Genomic DNA, 16,985 nt, shown 5'->3' with positions numbered 1-16,985 from the left:
CCTTAGCTCTTTGAGCCATATTTATATAGTATAACACAGGCTTCTGGAAGTTTTGCGAAGAATCAGTCACAGGTCTTCAAAAATATGTATGTCTTGCCAAATTTTTCAAAAAGTGCGAAGTTCGTGTGAAATTTCCAGATGTCATTAACTTGGTGACCAAAAATTATCACCAAGGCCTACCAGGAATGTACTTGCCCATATCTTCTATTCTACTTGTACCATTTATACAGTGTGAAGTTTGTTGGACTCAGAATTGAAAGTCCTATAATTCTGCATAAGAAGTAAAAACTTATATCCTGAATATGTGGACGCAAATTCACTTAAAGGTAAAATAAATATTAAAATTATCACATTAAAAGCAACAAGTAAGGAAATAAGTAAAACAGTGCTAAAAATTACAATACAGGAAAACAAGACTGCAATCAGAAAGGATTGAAATATTTACAGAAATGTACAACAATATTTTCCAGTAAGTTTTAATATTTATTTGGAAAAATTTCATACATTATAACCAGGTTGATTTTAACAATATTCATTATGAATACTAAAGATTTCTGATGGGGAAGTACATCAGTTACTTGACTTTAAATAAATTATATGTACTTAAAAATTCCCTTTCAGACTGTGTATCATATTTCTGCTTCAGTTTAAGCTTTGAGAAGCAAATGTGAGTGGCTTTCTGTCCTGTAACATACCGAAGCTAAGCCATCTTTGGAACTAGCTGCCTTTATTACAGTTGGCTTTGAACTGTCAAAAACATACCAGACAGGTGTATTAAAAATCTTATTTTTACATTCAAGAGATTTTTAAATGTACCGTGAATCACTACCACTATTGCTGCTCCTATTAACCCCTTAACAGCCGCGGGCGTATATATACGCCTTGCTCAGCCGATGTGTTAACTGCCACGGGCATATATATATGCCCTTCCAAAATACTATCAAATGCCTTGCGCTGCTACCCATAAAATTATTCGCAAAGCTTTGGAATACAACATCACAATGACCTTGACAAAGTATGCGAAGGAGGATACTATTTCAAAGAGGAGGGAATTGGAGAGGGGATGTTTGCAGTGAAAGTAATGACTGCGGGGTATTCGCTGGTGCTAAAACGTATTTTCCTTTTAATTCTGTGTTCTCCGTTTTCATTTACTTTTTGTAGTATGTTCCAGGAATAAAGATATAACATATGTTTCAAACCCATTAATTTTTTATGAATTATTTTTTGATGAACTGTTGGGCTTTATATTGTTACTGAAACTAACTGTTTTGTCAACGAGTATATGAACTAACACCTTGCAAACAAAAAATCAAGAACAAAATTGTGGCATTCGACCAGTTCAGAAGAAATATGTGTTTTTTTTAAGGCATACTGATCTCACAAGGTGTAACACTGAAACTTGATATTACACTTTACTGGTCTAAAAATGAATCGATTGAAACTCCATTTTAGGGATCTTTTTTATTATAAAAACATCATTTTTATTATACTTACATCTTTTTATTATACTTTTACTCAAAACATTAAATTTTGTGCATTCTTTTTTTTCTTTTATTCTGTATTTTGTGAAAGTAAACAGTTTTTAAAAAGTAAAACTTGCACTTATTTTCTCCCTAATACATCGCATAACTACGCACACTTGTGTTAGAAATCATTGCACTGGGAAATGATTCTTATACATTTTCCACAGCAGTTAAGGGGTTACATTTAGCATTTTATGTTTGGTATTATTTGATGATTTGTTTTGCAGTTTTGTTTGATCTGTGAATCTGGCAACCCAGATTTTTTCTTGGAATGTTTTTCTTGAAGAACATTTTTACCATTCTAGGTAGGCAGCATTTAATTTATACTACAGAAAATATTTAATGTTATTTTGAAGTATTGCCAATGGTAAGTAAACCATTTAAAGGCTGAATTCATAAAATTAAAAGTGTATGTGTCAGATATAGAATAAATGGTTATAGATTAATTGAAAAAATAAAGGTAAAAATAAGAATATCTTCAGACATGCTTCTGGAAAATTTAGATTCAGCAAGTAATTGTGAATTAAAAGAAAGAAATTATAGATATAATAACAATTCTGTAGGAAGATGTTGGTTTTTTAATGTTGAATGCGATGATCGGTTCAAAGCTGGAATTGTTGCTGGAGGGTTTCAACAAGCAGAAGGAATTGACTTTGAAGAACCATACAGTCTTTTGAAAGAAATGCAGCATTAACCCCTTCGCGCCGACTGTCACGTATACGTACCAGCAACGAACGCACTTACCTACCGGCCGACACACAGGCGTGCCAGAGGATTGTTCCATTCTCTACCGACTGTCACGTATTTGTGCCAGTACATTGGAACGTTTTTCAAACTATAATTTCTGCCACAAGATGGCACTGTATGTCCATATGGTTTCAGATACATGTAAATTAGACCTTCTACTCGAAATGAGAGAAGCATGACTCACATAAACGTGTTTTTGATTATATAAACAAACGGGGAAATAAATGTTTTCGAATGGCGTGATTTATGACGTCTCTTTAAATCGCACTTTATTCGCACGTGGTAGTTGTTTACTGTAAGTAGAGAAGTTTTATTTGCTCTAAAGCGTTGTGTATTTCAGTTTGCAGTTCAGTTTATAGAAAATAATTAGATCTCGTTGACGTGAATTCTTTGTTTTTACCGTTGCAATGTCGAAGCGTCGAAAATGTTTAACAGAGCATGAAATAGCAGAAATGATGCAAAATATTTCAGATATTGATTCTGAAAGATTAACTGAAAGACATTTTCCAAAACTTTGTTCAGAAGAGACCGATAAGAAAATGAGACGACGATGCTTCGTTTGTTCACATTCCCGGAAAAATCCTCCAAAACGGCAAATGAGTTATTACGAGTGCAAGGAATGTAACGTAGGACTGTGTGTAGATCCCTGTTTTCAAATTTTTCATACGAAAAGAGAATTTTAAGTAATATATTTTTCAGATGTATAATGTTAAAATTCATAAAATGGTGAGTACTTAAAATAAAATATGTAAAATATGCATTTAAACAAGAAATAAGGTAATTAAAGTATATATATAAAAATATTTATAAAGCATAAGCCGTTTAAATACTCTATAGAGCTTTATTAAACAATGCGTTGATACTTCGGAAATTTCATGGATTTAGGCTTAGTAGCAAAAAAGCCCCCGGCCCTGGAGAGACGCTCACGTAAGACACTGCCGGCCTCAGCGATAAGCGCGCGTTTTCGCTACCCGGCTCGAAGGGGTTAAGGATATTATTTGTAGTAACAACAAAGAAGAAATTTGAAATTATGCTATTTTATATGAAAACTTAAAAATGATATTTACATGAAAGTTCCAGAAGACTGAATATTGAAACAAAATATTAAAATTACAGAAGTTCGTTAGTGACTGAAACAAACTCCTCGTAATGGGAATGATTACTTCAAAAAATTTCTAAAAGGAAAAGTTCATGCAAACTAAATTTGATTGATAATTGTTTAATTACAAATGGTTCCTTAATGATTTTAGAACTACTTTTTTGTTTGTAAAGAACAAATGAAAAAAAATTTAGAAGCTATCTCATGGGAATTTGCAATAAAAGTAGAACATTCATGCAATTTTTTGGGACCAGAAGTAGGAAGAAATAATACTAAAACAATCAGGTTGTTTGGTAGATGGTATTGAGAAATATTGGTTGACTGAGAGCAAGGGAGCAAGTACTTTAATAAGATTTAGAATCAACAGTATGTAATGAAAAGAAAAAAGATAATTTCCCTTTTGGAGAAGCAAGTGGTGCATATGGAAAATCCAAGTATGAAAGATACTGAAAGTGCAAAAATCTCTAGGTATCTCAAAGGTAATTCACAGCTATTTGGCTCTTCATTATGAATGTTTGGAATGTTGTTTTACTTCAATGGAAAATGTTGAAATTTTCTGTGATGTGGATTATGCAGGTAATGAATAATTTGCAGAAACTCTATTGTATATGTTATTTGTGAAGGAGAGGGACCATCTGTTGGTCTTAAGGTCTCCAGTTGTGTTAAAGAATTTATGTATTTTTTAAAAAAAGAATCTTTTTAGGAGAAGTAACCATTAAAACTGTTATAATTAATTTAAATGCTGATAATCAAAGTATAATTAAACAAAGAGTGGAATTTTGGGTAGTCTATATTTTTCGGTACCCTTGGATTATCGCCAAGTTGTTTCATTTAACCTGAGTATTTTACAGTATATGTTTTGGAAAGCCTATTATGATGCCGTGATTGTGCTGATTTTTATCATTTATGAGAATATTTCTCAGGTCTTATATCATCTGCGTTTGGTGTTGGTTAGGAAGTACATTACTTATTTTGTGCTTTACACCACAAAATTGCTGCTGGTGGTAATATTAATTTAAGGATTCGGAAATCAGAGCTGATGTGAACACTATGGAAGGTATATGGGGTGTAATAAAAATGGATTTTCAAAAGAAATGCCACCAACAGTCCACCACTGCGAAGGATATTTTTGATTCTTACTTTTGTAAATTTATGTGGTGATGGTTCTAGCTCAGATAATTTTAAACAGTTTTTGGATGCAGTTAAGGAATTCTGTTTTCCACAGAAAGGCACAGAAATTTCTAAATATGGTAAATATTGTTTCTAAATATGGTATTTTTTTGTACTGCACAGATTAGATAACAAGGTGTTTCCATTTTTATGTTATTTCCTTGTTTTGTTTTGATTTAAAATTCAGTTTATTGAGATAATTTTTTTTATGTTTTAATTATATTTTATTGCTTTATACAGGACTAGCATAAATGGTTCATTTATTTTGAAAAAGCTATAGTTTGAAAAGTATTACACATACACACACATGAAAGATATATGAAAAGAATCACGAGTTCCCCAAGTTTATACACCCTGTACAAATATTCAATATGTGCCCTTCTGGTGACACGACACATGTCCAGATGATAATCAAGCTCATTCCATACATTTTATAGCATAGTCCTGTTATTTGTCTGCACTGCAGCATTGATGTGTTCTTTGAGCTCGACTAAGGATTTCAGTAGTGGGGGTACATAAACAATTCCTTAATGTACCTCCACAGGAAGAAGTCGCAGGGCGTTAAATCAGGGTATATGACACGAGAGGCCAGGGAAACAAAGCTAGCTCATTCTAACCAATATGCGCAATCCAGTGATGCAGAAATTCATCCTTTAAGTAGTTACGAACTGGGACGTGCCAATGAGAGAGTCAAAATCCCTGATATCAGCACTGAGTTGCGGGAGCAACCACAACTGCAACATATCCACGTAACATGTATCATTTTGCTCAGTTTGCTCAGCGAAGAGAAATGGCCCATACATCTTTGTGACACTGCGCAGAAAACATTCACTTTTAGCAAATCTGTTTCAGCTTTCACGACTACGTATGGATTTTCTGTGCTCCAGAATTGTATATTATGACGATTCAGGTTCCTGGGTAAGTGGAGCATTGCTTCATTGCTGAATATCAACTTGGCGGTGAAATCTTCATCCTCCAATGCTTCCTGCATGCTGACACAAAAATCTAGTTGACAGGGCACAACCTTCTAACCTTAATTGTTGCAGGAGCTGCACACAGTACGGTTTGAAATACAACCCTTGATGCAAAATCTTCTACACTGTTTTTTGCAGTATTCCAAGTTCACAGCTTGCTTGGGACAGAATGCAAAAACAAGGACCACTGTTCCATGTTCCTCTTAGGGCCTGCCATATTGGGGTGTGTGTCTCTAAGCTTCTTAGAGCCCTTCAACGGCGGCGCAGACCCCCACAGTCCCTGCCCGGCTTTATGCAAAGCATAAGACAAGGTAGAAAATGCTTGACAAATTTTGAACGCTGTGATTTCTTTTCCTCCGGGCACCACTCCATTGGCATCGATTCTTCGTATTGGTGCCTTGTCCACTCTGTCAGTCACCATCATTGGAACTGAGGGGGCCAACCCCCCCTGATGAAGGTGATCTGTGATCTAGCTCCACAACAGCCGAAGGAACGGACACGACAGAACTAGTACAGTCCCTGCCAAGCCCGAACCTGCCTTAGAATGAACTAAGGTTTTGCGTGTAGAGTCCTGTAAAGTCAACTTATACGCCCCATGGTCAAGACTGCCTAAGTACAGATCCTAGCCAGTACTTCCCAGGAATTCTTGTGAGTCAACCCCTGGGGGGGGAGCTTGCTTGGGATGTTGATTTTTTTTTGACCATTCAGGAAACTATCCCTCACTCTCTCCACTGTTTATTACAGAACTTTTGGTTGCCCAGTGCTTTTCCCTTTACACAAGCAACCAGTGTTCTTGAATTGCTGGTACCACCGTAAAATGCATTGTTTACATCGCAGTTCTTTTCCATACTCTCTTCTGAAAGCACATTGCACAGCTGTAACAAACATCTGGCATATTCAAGTACACAAAAACGTTTTACTTTCTTTCCTTCCGTTTTCGACTGGTACGAGGCACTACGAGGTACCAACCTCGTACTGCCCCACCATATCGGAAAGATAATAAACTTGCGCTGCCACCTGGGTTACTCAGTACAAACTTGGTGAGTTTGTGGTTCTTTTCGTATATCTTTCTTGAGTATACGTGTAATATTTTGAAAATACAGCCTTTTTAAAATGAATCAATCATTTATGATTCCCCTGTTTCATAAATGATTCATTCCTGTATTTTGGATGGTATGTTTGGTTGGTATGTTCCCTGTATTTTGGATGCTATTTTACTTGGGATCATTGCCAATTTTCACCAAGAGGTACCCTCAAATGTATTTTTCCCGGAATTTTTGATAGAAGTAAACATAATCAAGTAAGGTATTTTTTGATGGAAATAAATCAGAGAAAGTAATAATAATTTAGTTTTTGTATCTTCTGTGAGTGAGTGAGTGAGTGAGTTTTGTATCTTCTGATGAGAATATTGTCTGATGTGTTTGTAAAATTGTTGTATGAATTGAAAGCTAATAAATTTCAGAATTATTTGGTGTATTAGAAATTTTACCAGTTTTAATAGTAAATATTTTGCTAACTCAGAAGTATTAAAATATTATAATAAGCTGTATAATAAAAACTATAAATAACTTTTTGGTATGGTTGTTTAAATCAAAATTTTGGTATGGTTGTTGAGGGGCAATTTTTTTCTGATTTTTTGTGAGTAGCAGTTTATAAAATATTTCTCCTGCCTTCGTGGTGTAGTGGTCAGCATGCTCGGCGCATATTCGAGAGGTCCCTGGTTCGAGTCCCGGTGATGGCATTGCTCATTTTTCATGTCTCTTGCTTAGAAATAACCTGATGTCTCTGCAGTAGCACCCAAACTAAAAAGGGTAGTGGATGATGTTTCTGCAACACCAAGATTTAGCGATGGGGTCCTCTAATCCCCAGTTGCCCCTTAAAATTGGGAATATATAAGGTATTTCACCAGCCTTCTTACCATTCTTTTGTGGTGTAATGGGCAGCATGCTCGTCGGGTATTTGAGAGGTCCGAGGTTAGAGTCCTGATGAGGGCATTGCTAATTTTTCAGCTCTTCTGCTTTAAAAATATACCAAATGTCTCTACAAGTTAATTAACTAGTTTCTTTCAGTTATGTTTTCTAACTTGATTTGTGGCCTGAAATGAAAACATAACATTTTTGGGAGGAGGGGCTACATGTGAAACATAACCTGTCATAAAGAAAAGAGGCTATCATATGTTAACTCTTTCTTCAAACCATTAACACATTATATAGTCTGAATGTAACTGTAGCACTACCATTTTGATGAAACATTTTGACTGAAATTATGTGTTCTAGCTTCATTACCTGGTATGATGAACCATATTAAATTATTTCGACAACAGTTGGAGTCAGGTTTGTAGCAAAAGCATGGTTTCTGCTAATATGTGTAAATTTTTATCTAAATGGTGTCATACGAAAGAAACATGTGAACCATATTCTTTTTTTTCTTCTTAAATCTCTTCCACATGATCTGAATCGCAATGAAAAAGATTCATTTCATTTTGTATGTTACTGTGCATTTAAATGTAACCTTCAGCAATTCAGTAAGATGTGGTAATTTGATTTTGTTGCTTTTTTTTAAAATCTAAACCAGTAGAAGTATTTTAAATCCTTCAATTAATAATCTTTTTCTGCATTATTTAGTGCAGAGTACATAAATATACATGTGGGTATTTCAACGTAACAAAGTTCTGCAGATTAAAAAAAAATTTAGTGATTCTTAGCTAGAAAATTGCTGATTGATGTTTTAAAACTCGCAGTTTGTAGAATAGAAATATATATGAATTATTAGAAATATGCTTTGTGTGAATTTGAAAGTTTTTCTCATTTTAAGTATTTTTGTTGTAGGAATTCGTAGCATGGGTCATGCCTTTGTTTTATCTCCTGGTAAAGAAAAAGAGACTGCCTTACAAAGCATAAAAGCTGAATTCAAAGAGTGTACAGAAGTTATGTGTACATATGAAAATCACTTGGAATTACTTATGGGAACATTGCAGTTTGAAATGAAAGGTGAAATTTTAGATTTGTTTTCAATACTTTTTAAATTTTTTAATAATTTTTAATACTTGTTTTTTAAAAAATTTCTGCAGTAGACTATAGTGTGAACCTTGTTAGCTAAGTGTCAACTTTAATCACTGCTGCAAATAATTTCATTTTATTGTTGTCAAAAATATTATGTTAAATTTTCTAAATTGCTTCTGTATCTTTTTTTTATTCACGGAAATCAGGTGGGCTAGATTTTTGAGATTTGTTCAGAATTCATTGTCTGAATTCATGTTCAGAATTCATTGTTTCAGAAGCCATTGTCTGGTGGAACTGAGATTGTAGTCAATGCTATAATTTTTATACCGGGAGTACAAATAAGTCTCTGCTTTTTTTTAATCAAAAATTGCTCATTTATTTTGAAAGAGTAGAATGTTATGTTTTATTTAAAATATTGTCCATCACTAGCCATTACTTCCAGTCTTTCTGGCAGCAAATGGATACCGCATTGGCAAAATGCTTCATCTTTCAAGGCTATGCACAAATCAGCCCAATTTTTGGTATAATCATGTGATATGAAGTGTTGCTCATACAGGCCATGCATCATCATTCGACACGAGGCAGTCGGAAAGAGGTATGTCTTGTGAATACAGCTGGAAGGAGAAAACTTCTCATTTGAGTGTTTATGAAGTAGGTTTTGACTGGTGCCGCAACATGTGGATGAGAATTATGATGCAGAGAGTAATTTTGTAATGTCTGGAGTAGTTAATGAGTGCATTTATCTTTGGGTGCTCAGCTGAGTTTCATCAGTTGTCTTCGGTAGAGAGCCCCAGTAATGGTTTTGCTCGGTTTGAGTAATTCATGACACCAAGTTAATCCTACCATATACACATTATTATTATTATTATTATTATTATTATTATTTCGTGAATACTTGGCTTCTGAATCAATGTTGAAGCACAGTCAGGTGGTTTGCATGATTTCTTATTTGGGTTATTGTAGTGGATTTATTTTTCATCAGTAATTGACTAAAGGATGCAAAAAACCCTTCATGTAAGCCTGGCCGGCAGCATTTCTTATGTAAAAATCGGCCTTCTACATTTCTCAGCTTCAATTCGTATGGAGCTCAATTGCCTTGCTTTTGAATCATTCCCAGTGATTTTAAATTATGTGAAATAACTTGTTCAGAGTGTCCTAATGTGTGGTAAGTGTAGAAAGTATTTGTACGGAAAGTGTTATGATCTGAAAATGCCTCGTTAATAAAAACTATTAATAGGAATAATAAAATATAATTGAACATTTCCGTGTGAAATTTGCATGAAATAAATGTATGCATAAATATGACATTAACCAAACAAAAATAATCCATCATCTTGTGATATAAAAAGTATTCGTACATTATATGTAATGCTGAATATTTTCATAAAATATATTTAAATGAATACTTTGTAGGATATCCTTTAGTGTGAATAAATGCTTCAAATCTCTTTGGCATTGATCAATCAAATCTTAATGAGCTAGACATGGTGAGCCAGAAATGAGCTAGCCATAGACTCCCATTTTTATTTAAGAACAGATATTAAGTCATTTTTAATATAGGTGTGTCTGTATTTAACATTTTTATCAAGAATTTTCCTTAAATTCTCATTGGGATGGAAGTCAGGCGACTGAGGAAGAAATTTTCTAAACTTTGGGATGTTATGTAATATCCGGAGCCATGTATTTAGGGTTTTATATGTTTGAAGTCATTATTATGCATGAAAACATATTTAATATCCAAACCAATTTTTGTCATTCTATATATTATTTTTCAAAATATCAATGCCCCTCAGGGGGCTCACTTCTGTGAGTACGGGTGTGGCAATCCCGAGGTACCCTAGCCCTTCAGGGGATCATCTTCTTGATGAGACGGCTGTCACGATCCTGGAGCCCCAGTGATCTATCCTCTTTTCCGTCTCCTCTCCTCTTTGCTGGAACTTTTCCCCTTCTCTTCTCCCTCGTGGTTTCTCTCTACGGAGTTTGGGGCTCGTCACGAGAGACTGGAACAGCCCTTGTCTCTAGTCTTCGAGTGGCGAGAAAACTGCCCATGTGTTTGCCGTGCGTGGAGACCCGTGTCGCTGGAAAGGAGGGTCCTGGTAGTTGAGGGGCGAGGTACTGTCCCCAACACACTACTTTGGCCTCTGCTTCAGCTAAACGGGAGGCACCTTAGTCGTCCTCACGGGTGTCAATCGGCTGGTCACTAGTCCTTGTGTCAGTGGCTTGGGGTCAAGCTCTCGGGAGTACCTGCTTTCGGGAAAGCCGACTGTGGGGCTTCAGTTTGCGTATAGGTCCGGCTAGCCCTAACACAGGAATCTGTGTTCCCTTGTTGGGCTCCGTGGTGGGCGGGGCCGTCGGACCCGAATCTTTATTCTTTCACTATGGCTTCTTCTCATATCTACTTAATTAAAGATTTCAAGGTAACTCCAGTCATTCAAACTAGTTCGGAAACGTCTACAGCTAAACCAGTCACTCAACCTAGCTCTGAACCATCTACTAATAAACCAATCATTCAACCTAGCTCTGAAACGTCTACTACTAAACCAGTCACTCAACCTAGTTCTGAAAATTCTGCAAAAAAATTACGGACAGATGCAAATAAAAAAAATCATCACAATAGTCCCCGTTTCCTAGTCATCTCTAGTCCTTCTGGCGAAATGCATAAGATGTCTCCTTTCGTAATAAATAAATACATCCAGTCTTCTATTGGTGAGCCGAGAAACATAAAGCGTCTCCGCTCCGGAGACTTGCTTATTGATACAAACTCAGCCACCCAGTCTGCTTCTTTACTTCAGATTACTAAACTTGGGCAAGCGAATGTCACTGTAACACCCCATAAGTCACTGAACTATTGTCGTGGTGTAATCTCAGAATTCGACCTTCTGTATGTTTCTGAAGAAGAGATCGCTTCTGAGTTATCCGAACAAAATGTCTGCGGTGTAAGGCGGATCAAGATGCGTAAAGAAGGTAAGTTGATAGACACGAAACACGTGATCCTTACCTTCAACACGCCTGATCTGAAGAATATTAAGGCCGGATATCTAAATATTCCTGTAAGACCTTATATTCCAAACCCTATGCGATGTTTCCAATGCCAGTGTTTCGGCCATTCTAAGACATCTTGTCGTGGCAGCCTCACATGTGCCCGATGCTCACAGATTGGCCACGATTCTGATAATTGTACTGCTGCGCCTTTGTGTATAAATTGCAAGGGTGACCACCCAGCATTTTCTCGCTTGTGCCCAAAATGGAAATCGGAAAAAGAAACCCAGACTACAAAAGTTACTAGGAACATCTCTTACGCCGAAGCCAGAAGACTAGTCCAGAGCACACAGCTTCGACCAAATTCATCATACGCCAGTGCTGTTAAATCATATCGTACAGTTGCCACCCAAACATCAATAGGCACACAGACCCTACCAAATAAAACCCAACCGTCTACATCCAACAAGAAAAAAGAAAATGCAACTCATATAGTACAAAAGAAAGAAACAATTATTCAAAGTAAGCCGAAAACTGCCACACAAAAAATATCAAATAAAAATAGAAGTCGCAGCAATAGCTCTCTTGATGACATGATTTCTGAATCTGCGGATTCAGACTTTATGGAAGTGGAAGAGGGTCTGGAATTTCCCAGGCATCTACTTCCACGAAAAACAAAAGAACAGCACAGGAAAAACAAAAACCATTCATAATGGCCACCCTCGTGTCATGGAACTGTCGCAGTTTCCACCGAAATTTGCTTGACATCAAATCTATAATAAATGCGTACCATCCTGTGTGCTTAGCAATACAGGAAACAAATCTGAAACCAGAACACCATGCAAAACTTCGGAGGTTTTCTTTCGTCAGGAAGGATAACCTTGCAGGTGAGCGTGCCAGTGGAGGAGTAGGTCTCCTCTCCTCACTGGATTATCCCTCAAATGTACTTCCTTTGACGACATCCCTCCAAGTTGTCGCTACTCAAATAAATTTTGATATTGTTGTTTCATTTGTTTCTTTGTATTTGCCTCCAAATGAGCACATTTATCAGCAAGATTTAAATAATCTAATAGAGCAGCTGCCTGAGCATTTTATTATAATAGGAGATTTTAACGGCCATAGTCCACTCTGGGGTAGCAAAGATACAAATTGCCGAGGAAGACAAATTGAGCAGATGATCGAAGATCACAGCCTTTGTCTCCTAAATAATGGGCAAGATACATACTTCCATGAGCCTTCAAGGACATTCCACGCTCTCGATCTTGCCATCTGTTCACCATCTCTGTTGCCATTTTGCACTTTTAGTGTCGGAAATGACCTGTACAACAGCGATCATTATCCTATTTTTGTGTCTCTTGCACGAAGAGGAGCAAACCCCATGTCGAGATCCCCTCGATTCATACTGGACAGGGCAGACTGGGAACTCTTCTCTTCCATTGCAGAGCTCACAGATGAAATGGTAGAAGATGCGCATATCGATGACGCTGTTGAAGCTGTTACTAATACTATTATTCAGGCAGCTATGCTCTCCATTCCTAGAACATCAGGAAAACTACTAAAATATTCAAAACCATAGTGGAATCGCGACTGTCATGAAGCACTGAAAAAACAGAAAAAAGCATGGGGTATTTTTCGTAGATATCCTACTCTGCGAAACCTCATAGCTTTTAAAAGATCCAAAGCAAATGCACGGAAAGTAAGAAGGCAGAGCCAGAGGGATTCCTGGATTTCATATGTGTCCTCAATAACATCCTCTACGCCTAGTAAGCGGGTTTGGGAAAGAGTTCGAAAAGCATGCGGAATGTATAAAGACCACTCACTTTCCTTTCTGGAAAAAGATGGCCGAGTGATTAGCTCCATAGAAGAAATTGCAAATACAATTGGTGAGACATTTGCTGCCGTTTCTTCCAGCCGAAATTACTCACCTGCATTTCTTTCTATCAAGCAACGCTCTGAGAAAAATCCCATCGCTTTCAACTCTTCCAACTTTGAGCCGTACAATAGAGACTTTACTATGGTTGAATTAAAGAGAGCTTTGTTGCAGACACATAGGTCTTGTCCGGGTCTGGATGGCGTGTATTATGAAATGCTAAAGCATCTGTCCTATAAGTCACTGAGTGCCCTTCTCACACTTTACAATAGAGTGTGGAAGGAGCGTACATTTCCCAGTGCATGGAGGAGAGCTGTTGTCATTCCTATTGCGAAGCCAGGGAAAGACCCGAGGAATCCCTCGAACTATCGGCCAATTGCCCTTACCAGTTGTGTTTGCAAACTGTTTGAAAAGATGGTAAACAGCCGCCTAGTCTACTTCTTGGAAAAGAATAATATTATATTGCCTTATCAGAGCGGTTTTCGACAGGGGAGAACGACCGTAGACAATATGCTTCTATTAGAGACATCTATTCGAAAAGCCTTTGTCAGAAGAAGTCACCTTGTCTCAATATTCTTCGACATTGAGAAAGCTTATGATAAGGCATGGAGATACGGTATACTCCGGGATCTTCACGAGAGTGGCTTGTGCGGCAACCTACCAATTTTCATACAGAATTTCTTGAATGCTAGAACTTTTCAAGTAAGGATTGGCTCTGTTTTTTCGGATGTTTTTCAACAGGAAGAGGGTGTGCCTCAAGGCTGTGTGCTTAGTGTAACGCTGTTCAGTTTAAAAATAAATTCTGTATTAAAAGAACTTCCTCACACCATCTTAGGACCACTATATGTAGATGATTTACAGATTAGCTGTCGAGGAGCAGACATGAGATACGTAGAGAGGCAATTGCAGATGGCTCTGAATAAGATCCAAGAATGATCAGACAAACAGGGATTTACTTTTTCGAAACAGAAAACTGTGTGCGTGCACTTTTGTAGGAAGCGAGGTCTCCATCCTGAACCTGAGTTATATCTAAATGGTACAATTATTCCAGTTGCGCCCGAAGTAAAATTTTTAGGAGTAACGTTCGACCAGAAATTGACTTTCCTTTCTCATGTTTTAAACCTGAGAAAGAAGTGTCTCAAAACACTAAATATGTTAAAAGTGTTGGCGAACACCTCCTGGGGTGCAGAGCGTTGCTCCATGCTTCGCATTTACAGAGCGCTTATCCGCTCTAGACTGGACTATGGCTCAGTTGTTTATGGATCTGCTCGGTCATCTGTTTTGTTAAAACTGGATCCTGTTCACCATCAAGGTTTGAGGATATGTTCAGGAGCCTTCAGGACTTCTCCTGTCCAGAGCCTGTATGTTGACTGTAATGAACCATCACTTTATCTGAGGCGTGAACAATTGTCCCTTTTGCAATATTTTAATATACTATCCCAACCTGAACATCCCAATAAGCTGTGCTTACTTGATGATGTGAGTAACGCGTTATTTGAAACACGTCCATCTTGTGTTCCTACATTTCTTTTAAGAGTTCGCCCTGTCATTGAGGAACTTTCCCTCTCTGATATGCACCCCCAAGCAGTACAGAATTTTGAAATCCCACCTTGGGAAAATGCACGGATTCAGCTTCTTGATGTTTTTAAGTATCATGTGAAGGCAAGCACTAACGAGATTATATACAGACAACTCTTCGCTGAGCACAGGAACAAATATAGCAGTTATCTTCCAGTTTATACAGATGGGTCCAAGTCAAAAGATCATGTGGGGATGGCATATGTAATTAAAGACCACATGGAGGGCAGACGCTTGCACAATGCTTTCTCTGTCTTAACATCCGAATTAACTGCGATATATTATAGTCTTTTATACATCTCAAGGCTCTGCTACAAAAAGTTTATAATTTATACAGATTCGTATAGTGCTCTTAAATCAATAGAAGCTTTTCCTAATACTCAAAATCCAGTAATAGTGGATATTCTCAAAATACATATAAACTTAATGAATCGTGGGTATGATATCCTGTACTGCTGGGTTCCCGGGCATGTGGGAATAAAAGGGAATGAGCTGGCAGATATCACAGCAAAATGTGCTGTTGAACTGTCCAGTCGTCTCATCCCTTTTGCAGACATTTGTTGTGTTGTGAAACAAAAGATCCGAAAAAAATGGCAACAACTTTGGGATGTTCAGCTTCAAAATAAATTAAGACATGTAAAACCTAGAATTGAGCACTGGGAATTAACCAAAAATCGTAAGGAGGAAGTTCTTTTGACTCGCCTCAGAATTGGTCACACTAGAGTGACACATAACTACCTTTTAAAAGCTAGAAATGAGCCTGTTTGTTTTAACTGTAATGTTTGTTTATCTGTTCGTCATATTTTAATTGAGTGTCCATGTTTTAATAGTCTTCGCCAGAAATATTTTAATAGCTGTGACTTACCTCTCGACCGTTTAATCGGAAGAGAGGTCAATTCTAATTTATTTTATTATTTAAAAGATATTGGCTTTTATTACCAAATGTAATTTGTTTTGAAGACTGTCTCTTGAATTTTAATATGTGCTTTTAACTTGTGTTTATATGACTTCATCCTCTGGATTTGGTACATTTATCTACTTGTTTTTATTTATTGAATTTTAATGTCATCAATTGTAATCATCTCATCTTTTGTTTGGCGCGTCATAATCATCTCTGGTTTTGCGCCATAATCACTCACTCACTCACTCACTCACTCAAAATATCAATGTATAGGAAGTGGCTTATAATGTCATTATTGATGACAAAATTGCCAACCGCGGAAGCACTCATACTATCATAAACCGACTTGATCTCGGTGTTTCTTTTGGTAGTAAATTCATTGGATGCATTTCTGCATTTTGTTTCTCCCACACCATTAGCCTCCTGTCTGATCCAAGAACATTGAATTTACATTCATTCGAAAAAGTAATGTTTTTCTAGAACTCTGAACGTTCTTTCACATATTTTTTGGCGAAGGATAATCATAACTTTCAATTGCTGTCACTCACAGAGAATTTTCATCATGCAACATGGCCATGGAAACGTTACTTTCTGTATGCATTTTGACTTGTACTTACAGAACCGCTCTTCTCGTATTTCACAATTCTGCTGTTAGCTTAGGAGCACTTTCTTTTGGGTTTATCTTCAAAGAGTGAGCCAAAAATTGTCTGTTAACAGATGTAAGTAGGTATGGTCATTCTGAATGAGCACTTTTGCACTGTTCCAGAGGTAATAAACTTTGAATAATTGACTGCACAGTTGAACCTGGTGTGCCGACTGAAACAGAAATTTCATTGTACGATTTACTGCCTTTACATTGTACGATTTACTGCTTTAAGTTTAATTGTCTTTCGGAAATGCTCGTTTCATTACCTTTATGACACATACAGTACACTCTCGATTATCCGCGGAATTGGGTGGCGTGGCCGCCGCCGATGACAAAAATCTCAGATAATCCGAAAAAAGCTAAAAACAGGTATAGCAAAAGAGAAAACAGTCATTCCAACTTTGAAAAATCGTTTTATGTACAATAAAACGTAAAATAAACAGCAGGAAATGTTTAACTAATGCTTAACTTTTTAGTATATCACTCAAAACTAACC

At 36.9% G+C, this 16,985-nt stretch overlaps 1 protein-coding gene across 2 annotated transcripts in view; it reads left to right on the top strand.

Moving 5' to 3' along the window:
* The window catches only part of LOC118181422 (rho family-interacting cell polarization regulator 2-like), a 151,672-nt gene that overhangs the window by 69,834 nt on the left and 64,853 nt on the right, over positions 1–16,985 (top strand). For both annotated transcript variants that reach the window (XM_035350566.2, XM_035350567.2), the window contains one exon: positions 8,342–8,503. In XM_035350566.2, coding sequence (XP_035206457.1) covers positions 8,342–8,503 — 162 coding nt within the window. The remainder of the gene's footprint in view (positions 1–8,341; positions 8,504–16,985) is intronic.

This window comes from Stegodyphus dumicola, chromosome X2, assembly GCF_044657685.1.
Source record: "Stegodyphus dumicola isolate Sdum_Otavi_A_Nest chromosome X2, ASM4465768v1".
NCBI lineage: Eukaryota > Metazoa > Arthropoda > Arachnida > Araneae > Eresidae > Stegodyphus > Stegodyphus dumicola.
This window is presented reverse-complemented; position numbering and strand designations above follow the sequence as displayed.